General features: G+C 37.6%; 1 protein-coding gene across 6 annotated transcripts in view; it reads right to left on the bottom strand.

Annotated features, from left to right (window-relative positions):
* Window positions 1–18,508, bottom strand: part of REC114 (REC114 meiotic recombination protein) — a 124,909-nt gene that overhangs the window by 9,296 nt on the left and 97,105 nt on the right. For all 6 annotated transcript variants that reach the window (XM_015453046.2, XM_045395709.1, XM_005559998.3 and 3 more), the window contains one exon: window positions 10,385–10,468. In XM_015453046.2, the coding sequence (XP_015308532.1) occupies window positions 10,385–10,468 (84 nt within the window). The remainder of the gene's footprint in view (window positions 1–10,384; window positions 10,469–18,508) is intronic.

Below are 18,508 nucleotides of genomic sequence, written 5' to 3'. Positions count from 1 at the left end.
TAAAGACAAGATCACTATACTGATTGCAGATCAATGTTTTATCATGCTTTGGAATAAAGATTTCATAGCTTCTAATTCCTTAAGTTAAAAATCTGAGAGGATAATAATACAGCATAGTCCTGCTCAACAAAATTTTTCTAAACTGACTAATATCAAACCAGGTAGATACCACATTAAACAAGGCAGTGAGCTTAAACAATACTGAGGAAGAGTGACAGGCAGATGCTCAAAGCTAACAGATCTCATGCTAACGATCTGTATATATAAACGATCTGTACCCTTTATCCTTAAAGAGGCCAGACTACCACACAAGTTGCATAGTGAAAGGCTGTCTTTAATTTGCTATATGAGTCACATCCCTTGGCAAATTAGCAAATGTGGGACAGATGCAATTAAAAATTTTTAAAAATCTTTCTACTACATCAAAGTTATTTGATTACAAGTATAAAAACATCTGTGTAAAAACATCTAGATTGTAACAATAACATAAAATCATTTTAGAATAGTTTCCCTTTTTTCTAGTCTACTACTCTGCCTAGTTTAAAGGAGTCAACCTACATAAAAGCCTCCTGAAACAGGACTGTATATATTGTATACCTTTCATCAGTTTCCTCTGTAAAGAAATGCAGATGCTAAGCTTAGCACAGTGACAGTCCTTTTCCCCCATGAAATACATATACCATGTTGCTACCTTGAAAACACTCTTAACTACAGTTAACAAAATCCTGTAAGTTCCTATAAGCAAATAGTCCTTGATTTTCCTGTTCACAATTCACACTATTTAAATAAATCCATCGAGTAAAGCCATATATTTAGGTTACAGAAAACTCTTGGCATGGCTAAGATAATGGTAAACTATCATGTTTAGAAGAATAGACACCACTACCCCTTTTCACTGCCACTATTTGGTTCTCTTCATATTTTAATTCATTTAATTTTTCCCCTCAATATAAAAGTAATCCATTATCATTATCTTGTCCAACATTGGAAAAAATATGAAAATAGTCATATATATCTGTGGGTATATAAAAGAATATATGCAAACACTCGTGTAATTTCTAAAATTTTAGGTACATAGGTATATATATGAGATACATGAGATATTTTGATACAGGCATTCAATTGGTAATAATCACATCATGGAAAATGGGGTATCCATCCCCTCAAGCACTTATCCTTTGAGTTACAAACAATCCAACTCTACTCTTATTTTAAAATTTCCATTATTGTCATCCTGTTGTGCTATCAAATACTAGGTCCTGTTCATTCTTTCTTTTTCTGGACCCATTAACCATCCCCACTACCCCCCACTACCCTTCCCAGCCTCTGGCAACCATCTTTCTACTCTTTATCTCCATGAGTTCAATTGTTTTGATTTTTAGATCCCTCAAATAAGTGAGAATATGTGATGTTTGTCTTTCTGTGCCTGGTTTATTTCACTTAACATAATGACCCCCCAGTTCCATCCATGGTATTGCAAGTAACAAGATCTCATATTTTTAACTTTTATTCTAAGTTCAGGGGTCCAAGTGCAGGTTTTTTACATGGGTAAACTTGTGTCACGGGAGTTTGTTGTACATATTATTGCATCACCTGGGTATTAAGCCTAGTACCCATTCGTTATTTTTCCTGATCCTCTACCCTCCAAAAGGCCCCAGTGTATGTTGTTCCCCTCTATGTATTCATGTGTTCTCATCATTTAGCTCCCACTTATAAGTGAGAACTTGTGGTATTTGGTTTTCTGTTCCTGTGTTAGTTTGCTAGGGATAATGGCCTCCAGCTCCACCCATGTCCCTGCAAAAAATATTTCATTGTTTTTATGACTGCATAGTACTCCATGGTGTGTATGTGCCACATTTTCTTTTTCCAGTCTATCATAGATGGGCATTTAGGTTGATTCCATGTCTTTGCTATTGTGAATAGTACTACAAAGGACATGCATGTGCGTATGTCAATATTACAGAATGATTTATATTCCTTTGATTATATACCAAGTAACAGGATTGCTGGGTCAGATGGTGTTTTAGGTCTTTGAGGAATTGCCACACTGTCTTCCACACTGGCTGACCTAATTTACACTCCCACCAACAGTGTATAAGCATAACCTGCCAGCATCTGTTATTTTTTTACTTTTCAGTAACAGTCATTCTGACTGGTGTGAGATGGTATCTCACTGGTTTTGATTTGTATGTCTCTACTGATCAGTAATGTTGAGGTTTTTTTCATATAGTTGTTGGCTGCATGTATGTCTTACTTTTAAAAAATGTCTATTCAGCCGGGCACAGTGGCTCACGCCTATAATCCCAGCTCTTTGGGAGGCTGAGGCAGGAGGATCACAAGGTCAAGAGATCGAGGCCATCCTGGCCAACATGGTGAAACCCTGTCTCTAGTGAAAATACAAAAATTAGCTGGGCATGGTGGCGCATGCCTGTAGTCCCAGCTATTCAGGAGGCTGAGGCAGGAGAATCACTTGAACCCGGGAGGCAGAGGTTGCAGTGAGCCAAGAGCGTGCCACTGCACTCCAGCCTGGCAACAGCGAGCCTCCATCTCAAAAAAAAAAAAAAACAGAAGAAAAAAGAAAGTGTCTATTCAAGTCCTTTTCCCACTTTCTTATGGAGTTTTTTTCTTGTAAATTTAAGTTTCTTGTAGGTGCTGGATATTAGACCTTTGTCATATGCATAGTTTGCAAAAATATTCTCCTCTTCTGTAGGTTTTGTGTTTACTTTGTTGATAGTTTCTTTTGCTGTGCATCGCTCTTTGGTTTAATTAAATCCTATTTGTCAACTTTTGCTTTTGTTGCACTTGCTTTTGGCGTCTTTGTCACAAAATCTTTGCCTGTGCCTGTGTCCTGGATGGTATTGCCTAGGTTGTCTTCCAGCATTTTTATAGCTTTTGGTTTTACATTTAAGTCTTTAATCCATCTTGAGTTAATTTTTGTTTATGGTGTAAGGACCCTTCCAGTTTCAATTTTCTGTGTATGGCTATAGCCAGTTATCCCAGCGTCTCATTCTTTTTTATGGCTGAACAGTACTCCACTGTGTGTAAGTACCACATTTTCTTTATCCATTTATCTGCTGATGAACACTTAGGTTGCTTCCAAATCTTGGCTATAGTGAATAGTGCTGCAACAAACATGGGGGTGCAGATATCCTGATATGCTGATTTCCTTTCTTTTGGGTATATATACAGCAGTAGTATTGCTGGATCATATGGTAGCTCTATTTTTAGTTTTTTGAGGAACCTCCAAACTGTTCTCCATAATGGTTGTACTAATAATTTACATTCCCACCAACCATGTAAGAGGGTCCCCTTTTTGCCGCATCCTCTCCTGCATTTGTTATTGCCTGTCTTTTGGATAAAAGCCATTTTAACTGGAGTGAGATGATATCTCATTGTAGTTGTGATTTGCATTTCTCTGATGATCAGTGATGTTGAGCACCTTTTCATATACCTGTTTGCCATTTGTATGTCTGATTTTTGAGAAATGTCTATTCAAATCTTTTGCCCATTTTAAAATCAGATTATTAGTTTTTTTCCCTATTGAGTTGTTTGAGCTCCTTATACATTCTGGTTATTAATCCCTTGTTACATGGGTAGTTTGCAAATATTTTCTCCCATTCTGTGGGTTGTCTCTTCACTTGGTTGATCGTTTCCTTTGCTGTGCAGAAGCTTTTTAACTAAAGTGATCCCCTTTGTCCATTTTTGCTTCTGTTGTCTATGTTTGTAGGGTATTACTCAAGAAATTTTTGCCCAGACCAACGTCCTGGAGAGTTTCCCCAATGTATTCTTGTAGTAGTTTTCTTAGTTTGGGGTCTGTAAGTATTTAATCCATTTTTATTTCATTTTTGTATATGGTGAAAGATGGGAATCTAGTTTCATCCTTCTGCACACAGATATCAGTTTCCCAGAACTCTTTATTGAAGAGACTGTCTTTTCCCTCAGGGTATGTTCTTGACACCTTTGTGGAAAATGAGTTCACTGATAAATGTATTTTTATAGGTTATATATTGTGTGTGTATGTATATAAAATTCATTGCTGTTCTATAACATAATTTTTAATTTAACATTCTATCTAAAAATAGAAGTATATACCTCATTACTTTCAATGGCTGAAGAGTATTCCTTTATTTAACTGGCCCCCTATGGATGAACATATAGGTTATTTCCAGCCTTTGTTCCTATTATAAACCACAAAGCTTTGACAAGCACTCTTATGCATACATCTTTGTGTATACATGCCTAAAAGCAGACTTGTTGGGTCAAAGGATGTGTGTAATTCATATTTTGGTACATAATGCCTAACTCCCCTGTGGCCAGACAGGGCTGATTTACTCCCACCAAGAATCTATGTGCCCATTTCCCTCCAACACTGAAGATTCTTTTTTTAAATTTTTGTCAACATGCTAGGTTAACATAGTTTTTTTAAAATTTCATTTATTTGATAACAAGTGAGGTTGACTATCTTTCTTATGCTTATTGGTCATTTGTATTTTTTCTTTTAGTGTGTTACCCATTCATGCCCTTAGTCATTTTCCTCTTGGATGGATAATCCCCAAATTATCAAGAGTCATTGAAAGCTAACCTTCCCTGAGGAAGGGAAAAGAACTGATAAGAGACCTATACATTCAGTCTATAATACTACTATGAATCTTCTTTTGTGAAATTAAGCTGATTCCTTATTTACCGTTGTTTAGCTGTTTCCAACAGACTCTATATGAAGACATCTATATGAAGTACCCTTATATTAGCTATTAGGATTCTGCGATTATCTAACCTTTGACGGTGACATCAGCAGCTGTACTTCATAGCTAGCTTTAAAAAGCTGTATGCACAAGCAGACACTAAGCATACAAGCAGGGCAAAAACCTGAGACCAGTTATATAAGTCTACAGGTGTCTATATGCAAATGTATATAAGAATCCGTTTGGATAGCTAGAGTTTTTTTGGAGTGTAACTCCAAAAAAGCAACAGAGTAGCTTACATGTCTAATAGCCTAACTGAAGTCTTGTTCCATGTTTGCTTCTGTAAAAATTTCAGAATTTAAGCTTATCATCTGAAGCCAGAAATACTACTTCAACGCATGTGGATCCAAGATAAAACCCAGGTACATCAGGAAAAATCTGAAAATTAGTTGTATTGTATCTCCATCCTATATCCTCAGTGCCATAGGTTACCATAATGGAAAACTTTCCATTGGATTAACCAGAGGGACTGCTAGCGATTGAAAGTCTTGATGAGATTTATTTTCATGCCATAATCAAAAGTCAGAAAGAGCTTCTTGCTGTGAAGTGAAAAGTTCTCAAGTATACCAACAATCATGAACTTCGCCAAATACACAGTCTCTAGTTTCTATCACCTAAGAAGATGGGCTTATAATTACTGTATCTTAAGTGGTGGCTTACATGTAAAGTTGTATCTACCCTCCTTCAGAACCCTTAATTTCAAGTTATAACAACTAATACGGACTCAAGGAAGCAAATTTAAGGATAAGTGCTCATCTCTTTTCACTTATCTATGTGTACTCACAAGAAAATCAAGGCTTCACTTTCTGGAAGGGATTAGGCCTACTAAGTGCTGGCTCACAGGTATGAATAACATCTCCATACAGAGATGCTTAGGCCACAGGCTCCACAGCAGGTGTTCCAAGGCATCGTCATGCCCTGGAAGATGTGGAGCCCAGTTAACACGACATAGAGAGCCAAGGAGACACTAGAGGCCTCACACAAACCCAGTGGGTTTTCCCTCTGGTTTTAGATTCATCACCCAGATCGGTACGAAATTTTCCATTACCACTAAGACCCCAAATGAAGCAGTTTTCCCCATCACTTATTGTGAATTCTTCTACTATAGAAAATGTGGGAGGAAGTACAGAAAAAGGTCTTAACCAGAGAAGGTACTTCAGCATTTTATTTGATTCTTTGCTTTGAAACTAAAAGGCAATACTCAAAGCCTTGGCTAGATGAAATAATTTTAAAAACTCCTCAGTGAGTTACTGGGAGTGAGAAGTAAAGAGGACAGCGGTTGTTTGTGTTTACTTCTTTGAGCCAAAGTGCCCTTAAGATAAGGATCTACATGTCTACTATTAGCCCATTAACCAGAACCTATTTGATCAGAATTGCTGGAAAAAGGGAAGCCTGCTTATAAGTAGGCAGAATTTATTCAACCTACTTATTTCAGTTCAGAGAGAAAAGAAATATAATGCTTACTACTCACAGAATTTATTATATTAAATTGCTATAAAAGGAATGAAAATTTTACTTCTTCCATTTGTCAATAATAGTGTTTTGGCATAATACTTGAAAACTAAAAGTTATCCAAGGCATGAAGCACCAAAGATACTCTTTACCAGGTAGGGCAAAAGAAGAATCTGTTGGTTCAATGTCAGTATATTACATCAAGTCAATAGATCAAAGGAGGAAAAAAACCCATGATCTTAATACTTGTCAAAAAGCATTTGATAAAATGATATGTAATCCTGATAAAGGCATTAAATAAACTATAATTGAAAGAGATCTCCCTTACATGATAAAGAATATCCGACCATTAGCCAGGCATGGTGGCACATTCCTGTGGTCCTAATTACTCAGGAGGATGGGGCGGGAGGATTGCTTGAGCCCTGAAGGTCGAGGCTGCAGTGAGCGGAGCTCACAACACTGTGCTCCAGCCTGGGTGACAGAGCGAGACTCTTCTCAAAAAAAAAAAAAAAAAAAAATCCAGTTAACAGCCAGAGATGGAATTAATGTGTAAACACTACTTCCCATGCAAGTCAGGAAGATGTCAAAGATACTATAACCCTATGATTACAGTGTTCTGGGAGATCTAAATAATTTGGTAAGGTAGGAAAAGTAATAAAAAATATAAATCACTGGAAAGAAATACAATTGTAAATTACAAAAACACTTTCCTAGAAATTAAAAAAACAAACAAAGTTTAGTAAGGAGGTTAAATTTAATTCAGAAAAAATTCCAATAATAACTAGCTGGAAATATATTTGGGATAAAGAATACCATTTACAGCTGGGCATGGAGGCTCATGCCTGTAATTCCAGCACTTCGGGAGGCCGAGGCGGGCAGATCACCTGAGGTCGGGAGTTTGAGACCAGCCTGATCAACATGGAGAAACCCTGTCTCTCCTAAAAATACAAAATTAGCTGGGTGTAGTAGCGCATGCCTGTAATCCCAGCTACTCAGGAGGCTGAGGAAGGGGAATCACTTGAACCCAGGAGGCGAAGGTTGCAGTGAGCTGAGATCGTGCCATTGCACTCCAGCCTGGGCAACGAGCGAAATGCCGTCTCAAAAAAACAAAAACAAAAACAAAAAACAGGCCGGGCGCGGTGGCTCAAGCCTGTAATCCCAGCACTTTGGGAGGCCGAGACGGGCGGATCACGAGGTCAAGAGATCGAGACCATCCTGGCTAACACGGTGAAACCCCGTCTCTACTAAAAAAATACAAAAAACTAGCCGGGCGAGGTGGCGGGCGCCTGTAGTCCCAGCTACTCGGGAGGCTGAGGCAGGAGAATGGCGTAAACCCGGAAGGCGGAGCTTGCAGTGAGCTGAGATCCGGCCACTGCGCTCCAGCCTAGGCGACAGAGCAAGGCTCCGTCTCAAAAAAAAAAAAAAAAAAAGCAAAAAACAAAAAACAAAAAACACACATTCACAATAGCAGGCAAATGGTTCCTAGCTTTAAATGTCTAAAAAATCTATACATATGGTATATACACAAATATATAAAATTATACAACTACACAAATTATATATAGTTTGAAGAGGAGAAAAACTAGGCAAAAGAAGTAGACAGGTGATTCACAGAAGAAATACAAATGTCACATTACCATTCTCATCAGTTTTAATAAGAAATGCAAATTAAAGGAATATGCTCATTTCTGCCTGTCAAATTAGAAACTAGTTTTTGAATTTAAATTGTATTACCATGTTGGAGAGGATTTGGATAAATGAACATTCTTACACATTACCAGTACAGTAGAAGCAGAGACAACCTATTGGGAGGGCAAATTTATAAATTTAAAAAAAAAAAAAAGTATATACATCTGGGACTTCTAAGTAAAGAATCCTGTAAATAAATCCTTATGAAGATCAGAACATTTTTATAATAGTGAAAAATTAGCGATGAGTTAAACCCTAGTGCATCCAAACAATAACATGCTACCAAGCCATTATGAGTGTTTTCAGAGACTAATGGCTTGGTATAATGTTCCTGATAAAAAGAACAGGATACAAAGTACTACAATCCCCATTTTATAAATTATCTATATGGTTGACACTCAGTTAGCACAAGCCAATCCACAAGAGGGGCTGGAAATGTCAAACGCTCATTTTCCTAATCTTTGCAGTTCGGGACAGCCATATTACACTGGTCCATGACACATAAGCAGGCATCTTCTGGGGGTTGTGGGTGGTGGAGAGCTGTATAGGAAAGTGGATGCTTTCCTTATAAAAGGGCCAGGTGATGCTGACCTTCCTTCAATGGAAATACAGTAGAGCTGCAGCAACCATTCTGCACCCAAGAGGGAGCAGCCAGGAGAGTTACAGAGATACCAACGTGGACACTGTTGAGTTGCTGGATGATGCTAGCAACTGCCTGTTTCTAGATTTTTTTTTTTTTTTTGGAGACGGAGTCTCGCTCTGTCGCCCGGGCTGGAGTGTAGTGGTGTGATCTTGGCTCACTACAACCACTGCCTCCTAGGTTCAAGCAATTCTCTCGTCTCAGCCTCCCAAGTAGCTGGGATTACAGGCACCTACCACCACCCCCGGCTAATTTTTGTATTTTTAGTAAAGATGGGGTTTCACCATGTTGTACAGGCTGGTCTTGAACTCCTGACCTCAGGTGATCTGCCCGTCTTGGCCTCCCAAAGTGCTGGGATTACAGGCATGAGCCACCATGCCCAGCCTAGATTTCCTTTTAAGTGAAAAAAAAAGAAATCTGGTTTTTTAGGCCATTATAGCTGATTTTTCTCTTACATGCATCTGAACACAATCCTAACTGATACAGTATATATACTTAGTAAAAGCTTCAGAATATTAATAATTATTTTTGAGTGGTCAAATTATGGTTGATTTTTATTTTGCTCTTTGTAGTTAGTTTAAAATTTTAGTAATAATGTATATTTAGAAAAATTTAAAACTCAAATATCAAACATATAGCATGGTATAACTTTTTCAGAGATCTATACATTCATTCAGTATGATATGGTCTGGAGCTAAGTCCAAAGATCAAAAGGCAGCCGCAGCCTGGTTCTCTGATAGCTAGTCATAACCTGGGCTATTGGCCTAAGTCACTTGCCTTATATGGGAAACAAAACAGGGGTTCTTGAACATTTTGGAGTGTGTGCTCCAGACCCCGTGACAATCTGGTAAGCCAGTGGACTCAGAACAATGTTTTTAATCACACAAAATACACAAGTTTACAAAGAAACCAATTATACTGAATTTGTTTATTACAATATTAAGGCACTAATTTGTGAACTAATGTATATGCTTCTTTATTAACGTATTTGATAATAAAGATCTAGTAGGACTAATAAACACCTTAATTTTCAGGTAGTGATGAGCATAAACATTTGAGATGTCAGAAACAACTGAACTGTGATATGAAAGTATCTGTGATTTCCATTGGTGAGAAGTTCTAAAACTGCTGTGGTCTGCTGGCCTACATTCATAGTGGAAGGAAATGATAAATTTCAATTAGAGGTCAGTGAAAATCCATGGAAGTTCATGGACCCCCTGAATTCTATGGAGACTCTGGGGTCTGTGTACCCCAGGTTAATACCCTTCCACTAGATAATCGTCTAACTCTCAGAGTCTGAGTCCCTCAAAAATTAGTATCTTTCACTTAAATTTCAATATTATCTACTCCGTGAATGTTAACAGATTGGTTTTCATAGTTATTTTTGAAGGAAAATGATCCAGGTGATTAATATGCACGTTTCTTTGATGAGGATCATTCTTTACACTTAATACAGCTAGAAAGCAAGTAAAAGAGAATTTTTTTAATATTAGAAAAAATGAAAATACATATTCACTGAATCATTTGAAAATATACACCTTTTTAAACATCCAAATAGCAAGACAAACGATGCACTCCACCTCCTCCCGATCTGTGCTTGGGGGACAGAGAATGGCTGCACAGCTCCATCAGACGCATATTGATAAATCCATTAGAGCCTGACTCCTTAGCAATGTCTTCCTGCTAATGAGGCTTCTGCCTCTCTACGGTCCTTGTTTCATGTTTTACTCATAGTACAAACCTTTCTTAAACATGTGTATTCTTTCCAGTACATGTCACCTACTAAGAGATGCTCTCAAACACCTCCCCAACATACACACATAAAAGATGAGAAGAGTATGATCATTAGCTTAAATCTTGCCTTTATCGTTGTTCCAAACAACAGACAATCCATGCGTCTTACAATCTTCAACCAGTCCTTGCTACCAACGAGTGAAAACCCTTCCTGAAACAAAAGAATTAGGCAAAAATTAGCAACAGAAGCAAAAATATGAAGAATAGCTATGGCTGCAGCTACTTCCTGTTAGAAAGTTGTATATTTATTTATTGTGTAACTCAAACATAGTAGCAATGACTCAATACAACCAGTTGCCAAAGATGACCCTTATACTAAGTCCTCAATGTCCTGGTGCTTTTCCTGCATGACGAACATAAAAACAACTTTTTTTCTTAATCTTTTTATGTTGAAAATCAATACAATACTAAAGAGAGTTAAGTGTCCATAGTCATATTTCATATAAAATGCCTCTAGAATTTGCCAAAATATTATTTTATATCCCCCCAAATCAAGAGTTCCATTATACTGATTTATTAACTTATCTGGCACATCTCTAACTCCATAGTAAGAATTCTCTTCACAAGAATCTTATTTTCAGATTCCTAGGAATGGAAAATTTAAAGCATTTTGCTTTTGGATACTGAATGTTTACTTCATTTCCATCTGAAAAAACAAAAAAAGACAAAGAGGGCAGTAGAGGGCACACAAGTCTCAAATGAGAGACAACAGTTAGATCCATAAAGTGAAAAGATAAACTTTATCTACCATTTACTAATGAAGTCAGTGGAATGAACTATCTGATGATTATGGCAGCTCTTAAGCGCCAATTATGTTGTCAGTGCGTTTCCTCAGTTAAGCAACCCACTGAGTTAGAATATGTTTAGCATACAGTAAAACCAATCCAGGAGATTAACTTACAACACGCAAAAACTGCAAGCAAACTGCCAGTCTACCCTTAAATGTTAGTCCAACATAGCTAGGGAAGGCTGCTGGAGTAATCTGAGAAATCCCCAACTCTTAAAAAACAGAAGAAAATGTAGTCCCTTGTTCATTTGAACCCTCACAAAATCCCTGTGCTTAAATCTCAGTATGGTGAAAGTTGCAACTTTCACAGAAATTTACAACCTGGGAGACAGTGAGGGTTACTTCTTTGATGCTTTAATTAAAAAATAATAATAATAATAATTAAAAAATTAGCCGGGTGTGGTGGCAGGTGCCTGTAGTCCGAGCTACTCAGGAGGCTGAGGCAGGAGAATGGTGTGAACCCAGGAGGCAGAGGTTGCAGTGAGCCGAGACTGCACCACTGCACTCCAGCCTGGGCGACAGAGCGAGACTCCACCTCAAAAAAAAAAGTCAGTTCTGAAATGCTAATTCTAAGTATTTTATCAGTAGCAGGTTTTTTTTTTTTTTTTTTTTTTTCCAAATGGAAAAGGAAGTTAGGCAAACCATTTATGATTTCTTAAAACCTTCTCAGAATTAGCAAAAAGAAATGTTGATTATTACATCCAAAAATACAGTTAATTGTAGTTTCGAGTGGCAATATATGAGGAAACTGGTACTCACACACATTGCTGGTGGGAGTGCAAATTGGTACAGTGCTTATGGAGGGCAATTTGGCAATATCAAAATTACAAATGCACTTACATTTGGACCCAGCAATCCCAATGCCGGGAATTCATTTTACAGATCAACCTGCACATGTATGAAGTGATACATGGAGAAGGGTAAGCATTTCTGCTTTTTTTTTTTTTCTAACAGAAGATTGGAAAAACAACTCAAATATGCATCAAAGGTGGATTGGTTAAGTAAATTGTGGTACTCTATACAATGGAATACTATACAGGTGTAAAAAGTAGTAAATGTTATATATCAGCACTGTCCAGAAGAAACAGAATTTGAGCTACATATGTAATTTGAAGTTTTCTAGTATCACTTTAAAAAAAGAGAAATAGGCAGAATTGGTTTTAATATTTATTTAACCAATTATATCAAAAAACATTGAACAAAATGATGACTAGATTGTAAACAATGTAAAACATTAATGAGACAGTTTGCATTTTTTTGTACTGTCTTTGAAATCCAGTGTGTGTTTTACACTTATACCACTTCTCAATTTGGATATTGGATTTTCAACGGTTAAAGTGAAATGTAGTCCTACTAAAACAAGAAAGTTGAGATTAATAGGAAGATATTTTTCACTTTCATTTTTTAAACCTAAATTTAAATTAAATAAAATTTAAAATTCCATTTTTAGTTGCACCTGCCACATTTCAAGTGCTCCACAGCCACATATGACTCCTACTGACCTTCTTGGACAGTGCAGCTTTATATAAAGTGAACTCTAACACATATTGTTAGGTAAAAAAGCAAGCTACATAACAATGTCCATCACATGCTACTTTTTTTTTTAATAAGACAGAACAATGTATATTCTTTACATAAAGAACTGGAGGACTAATACACAAGGGCTAATAACAATTTGCAGGGAGTGAAGGTGAACAGTGCAGATGGGGCAGGGGTGGGAATAAAAGCTTTCTCTATGCCTTTTTAACATCGCTCTGATTTTTGAGCTGTGTAAGCTTCTTATGCATGTATGTGAGAAAATTTGTGCAAACATTTGTGCTGGACAACATTATTGCTTAATGCTATGCTTAATGCTTATGTTATGCATAATGCTTAAATTTGTGCTGGACAACACTGTGCTTATAGTTAACAATACTGTACTGAACACTTCAGATGGGGGTACATTTCATGTTGCATGCTTTTTACCACAATTTTTAAAAGGCATGAAACAGCATAGCCTGTCTGGGAACCTGCAAGGAGACCACTGTCACTGGAGTTGATGGGGGATACCCACTACAATATGGCATGAACTCAAGGAAGAGGCAGAAGCAGGACCTGAGAAGGGGTGTGCCCTTCCTCCTCAGCAGCAACTCTTAGTTGAGCCGCTTTATGGCTCTTCATCAATTTGTTCAAACCATTTTGCCCTGGAGTTTCCTACATCTCTCTGCCTCTTCCCTCTATTTTTTTTTGCCTAATTAACCTCTGATCATTGTTCACTTCTTGCTTAATCTCAACTAGGTGACCCTGTTGTACTTTCCCTTAACAATCCACTTCTCTCATAGCATTTATCATTCTGTGTGTTTGTAGTGATTTCCTTAATGTCTATTTTTTCACTAGACTATAAGCCCCATGAGGGAAGGGGCTGTTTGTTTTGCTCACTAATGAATATACAGCACCTATTACAGTGCTCAACACTAGAAGGTGCTTCAGTAAGTTTATTGAGTGAATAAATGAAACTCTTTATTAAAATTAAAAGACTGTCTACTGGGTACTATGCTCACTACCTGGGTGATGGGATCATTTGTATCCCAAACCTCAGCATCACACCATATACTCAGGTAACGGACCTGCACATGTACCCCTGAATCTAAAATGAAAGTTGAAATTATTTTTAAAAATTAATTAGACTATTTCATACCAGGACCAGTATCATTTCTTGGGAGCAGTGATGACCACAAATCGATTACCTATCCAATGATATAGAACATCTTACTTTTATTTGACTTATGCTATTCTTGTTCAAAATTCAGAAAGAGTTCTTTTCTCCTAATGCTGAGATTTAGTAAAGAAGCCTGTGTGTCTAACCACTTGCCATACATAAATTTCAATAACTGATCTGCCTTGCTGTGAAAACCCACCTATTTGAATCTCTTTAAGGCTTATCCATCTAGAAAATTCAGTTTAGCTCAACTGATAGCTTCTCTGTAGCTTTTCCTGACTTTCTCACAATTAAGTGACCTGCTGTGTGTTCTCATAGCATCCTGTGCTTACTGCCATTAAACACGCTGTTAACATCACTGAGCTCCTACCACAGCTGGCCACCGTGCTAGGGGTTAAAATATAAGACAGAATCTGTCCAAGAGGAGGGGGAAGTGTGTCAAAATCACCCAAGAAGCTTCTGCTACTGGAGCTTTGGATACTGTTCCCCCACCAGGTCAAGAATCACTGCCAAAGGAAGTTACTGTTAACTGATGAGTCTGTCATAATCCAGGAAAGTGCTGAGGTAGAAAAATTGTGGTTCAGAATTGATAGCACTGGATGGGATGGGCAAGAGTGAAGAACTCTAGGAAATGCTAATTTACCATCAGAAAAAAGAACAAGAGCCAATACCAAGAATGAATGTCCAGGACAGAGTAATGTGGAAGCTAAGACGGGTGAGAGTTTCCAGCAGAGAAACTTGTCAACTGTGTCAGGTGATGCACAGGGATGGAGTAGAAATAAGGGCTGTCAAATCTGCATGGAATCCAGCAGCAGGAGGTGCTGTGCCCTGCAATGGTTGGCTGTTGCTTCTACCCTGTCTTCTTTTTGTAGCCCCTACACCTCACTGCAAACTTCATGAGATCAAAAACTGGGGTACATTCATCTTTGTGCCCAGCATGTCTGTTGAATGAAAGAGGGCCAATTTCCAGCACATGGTTGACACCCCCATTTCCTCCTATCACACTTTGACCCATCCCTTAATTTTCCCAGTTCTGGCACAGCCTCCCTGAGGGGCAGTGGCCAGAATGCCACGTGATACCAAGGTGGGGCGCCATACTACATTTCATATAAAGAGAATCTCAAGCTTTGGTTTTCAGGCATTATAAGTTATGAAGCGCATTTCTAAATTGTGGTCATCCATGCTCTCCGTGGCCCCTGTTATCATACATAATGAAGACTTGCCATAGAGATAAAAATGAAGCCATCAAGGGAAGGGAGGAAAGTACCTAAGAAAATGGATGTAGAGATAAGATGTACACAATCGGAAGTCCAAAGATGGTGGGAAAAACTAGCTGTGCCCTTAACCCTACTGAGTCTGTTTCCCTTGCTGTTGACTCTGCCATTGAGCTAGTTCCGTTAGTACCTCAGGCACCCCTCAGTTCTGACTTCACCTACCAGTTTGGGCAAGGAAGTCAGGAGAATATCATGGGGTGTCACTGGCATTTTGCTAGGTAAATTAGCTTTAAAATCTTCCCGTTATGATTTTGTAAATGCTTTGAAGAAAACAGCATTTTATTTTTATGAAAATGACAATTATAAATGTTCACACCTGCTATAAAAACCCTGATTCAGAGGAAAACAGCATAGGAGAATAAGGTTACAAAAATAACTCGATGACTAATCATTTGACAATCCACCTTGTCCCCAAGCCCAGAACACCAAAAGGTCTTCTTGATGAATGTGATAAGGTGTTTTGGTGCCAGGTGATTTATTTAAAAATTAGACCCTGGCTTAAGCTTCAGGGTTGTATTTCTGACTCACTATCCTGGAGCTCAGTTTGTGAGGATCAAATTACACTGAAAACAGAAAAAAAAAAAAAAAAATCCATGATAAGAGAATTGCTACAGATATGAAGGCAACAATGTGAAGAGGGAAAACAAAGCAAAAGATTGGGCTTTCTAAAATTACTTTTTCTTTTTTCTGGAGACAGGGTTTTGCTCTGTTGCCAAGGATGGAGTGCAGTGGTGTGATGATAGCTCACTGCAGCCTTGATCTCCTGGGCTCAAGCAATCCTCCCACCTCAGCCTCCTGAATAGCTGGGACCACCGGCATGCACCACCATACCCAGCTAATTTTAAAATTTCTTGTAGAGATAGGGTCTCACTATGTTGTACAGGCTGATCTCAAGCAATCTTCCAGCTTGGGCCTCCCAAAGTGATGGGATTATAGGCTTAAGCCACTATACCTAGGCAAAAATTAACTTTCAATAATCATAACCAGTTGTTAGGTTATTAAACTAATAATTAAGGTATTAAGCTAACAAAAGAGAATAATAAGGTAGATAGAAATAATTTGTAGCTGATTAGATTTTGGTCTTAGATTTGAATATGGACATTTTTGCAATATTCAGAAACATACAATATTGTGCTTGGAGAAGAAATACCTGCCTTACTTCTAAGTACCTATTCCACACTTAAACAGTATCATGTCTCAGACTGAGACAGCTCAAACTAAGATGCCCCTTCTATAACTTACTTTATTTTGGAGTTATATTTTTCCTGATTTATAAAAGCTATATAACCAGTTTGGTTTCATGCTGAACTATAGGCTATTTGGAAGGAGTAAAGTAAATAAAAATAAATAATGTCAAAAAAAAGGATGACTGTGTTTTAGAATTTTTATCATCTAGAAATCATGGTATGCCATGAAAAGTCACTATATTTGTTCCAGAAGTATGTACCAGATTATGTGCTATGTCCTATAACTGACACTACAGATCAAAGTCAAATGGTCCCTGCCCTCAAGGAGCTGGGAGTCCAGGGGAAATTAAACAAATAACCACCCAATAATAATTAATTTGGTTAAGTTCCTTGATTCTACAGAAGCACAGAAAAGAGGCATTCGATTACTAGGCCCAGAGGAAATGGCCTTTGAACTGATTTTTTAAACTTATTTCTAAGTTTTCAAACATTCAAAGCTAGAGAAAATAGTAAAACAGTATGATGAGCCATCACACTACGCACCCATCTTCCAGTCACAATTTTTCATAACATGGCCAATCTTATTTTACTTACATCCACACTCAATAACTCCCATCTCCCTGGATTATTCTGAAGCAAATCCAAGTATCTAAATATATTTCAGAATCTATCTCTAAAAAGCTAAGGAACAGCTGGGCGTGGTGGCTCATGCCTGTAATCCCAGCATTTTGGAAGGCCGAGGTGGGTGGATCACGAGGTCAGGAGATAGAGACCATCCTGGCTAATATGGTGAAACCCCGTCTCTACTAAAAATACAAAAAGAAAAAAAAAAAAATTAGCCAGGCGGGGTGGCGGGCTCCTGCAGTCCCAGCTGCTGGGAGGCTGAGGCAGGAGAATGGCATGAACCCGGGAGGCGGAGCTTGCAGTGAGCCGAGATCGTGCCACTGTACTCCAGCCTGGGAGACAGAGGGAGACTCTGTCTCAAAAAAATAAAAATAAAACAAAAATAAAAATAAATAAAAAAATTAAAAGCTAAGGAAGGACCTCTTAAAATATAATCACAAAATCATCACACCTTTAAAAATTAACAATTCCTTAATATCATCAAGTATCTTTGTTGCTGTTCACATTTTCCTGATGATCTTGGTTTTTTAAACATTGTGTTTTGAATAGGGATCCAAATAAGGTCCACATATTGTGATATTTGATTGTCTCTTAAGTCTTACTGATTTTTCCTTTTCTTAGAATTGTTTTGTTAAAGAAGCTGGGTCATTAGTCCTCTAGATTAGGGACTGACAATTTGTTGTTGTTGTTGTTAAGGACCAGTGGGTAAATATTTTGGCATTTTAGATTGTATAGACTCCTGCGCCTACTCAACTCTGCCCTTGCAGCATGAAAGCAGCCACAGACAATACATAAACAAATGAGCATGGCTGTGTTCCAACAAAAGTTTTTTATGAATGCTGCAATTGGAACTTCATAGAAATTTCATATCTCACAAAATATTCTTCTGAATGTTTTCAACCATTTAAAAACGTAAAAACTATTCTTGGCTCAAAAGTCATACGAAAACAGGCAATGGGCCACATATGTCTCACGCATTGTGTGCTAACCCCTGTCCTAAAGTCCCCTCACTAAATTTTGTTTTTGTATCTCCATGGTGTGTTTTAATATGTAACTCTGTCTTATAATTCTCAAAAAGTGGTACATCAAGAAGCTTGCAGATTCAGGCTGGATTTTTTTTTTCCTCAGATTTTATAAGATTACTTCCTAAGTGACAGATATGTGATTCCGTAGTAGGTACATAATGGTTTTTTATTCTTCTTTTTGTGATATTAGCAGCCATTGATAATCACTGCCTAGACTCATTAATTCATCTGGGGTTGCAAAATGGTGATTTTTAAATTTTTTCATTCATTCTTTATGAGATGGAATACATCTCAAAAAAGGAATTTTGCCTTATCAACTATTTTGTTATACTAGGTAAAAATAGGAAAGGTGGGATAAATGCTCACCTCATTTCTTATATTTGCCAGCTTTCAAAATAATGAGGTGGTTTCTCTAGTATCCTCCAAAGATTATGATAAGGGGTTTTTTAAATGTCATTTGAAACCTATAAATTTAAATATAATTGCTGTTTCAATCCTTTGCAGTTATTGATCCTTACATTACCTCTCTTTAGCTATGGGGACCTTTTCAAGTTGGCTCTGTCCTTTTGATATAGCTTTAGTAATCTCAGGGTATC

This window comes from Macaca fascicularis, chromosome 7 (genome assembly GCF_037993035.2).
Source record: "Macaca fascicularis isolate 582-1 chromosome 7, T2T-MFA8v1.1".
NCBI classification, from domain to species: domain Eukaryota; kingdom Metazoa; phylum Chordata; class Mammalia; order Primates; family Cercopithecidae; genus Macaca; species Macaca fascicularis.
Note: the sequence above shows the minus strand (reverse complement) of the source record. Positions and strands in the feature narration are given on the sequence as shown.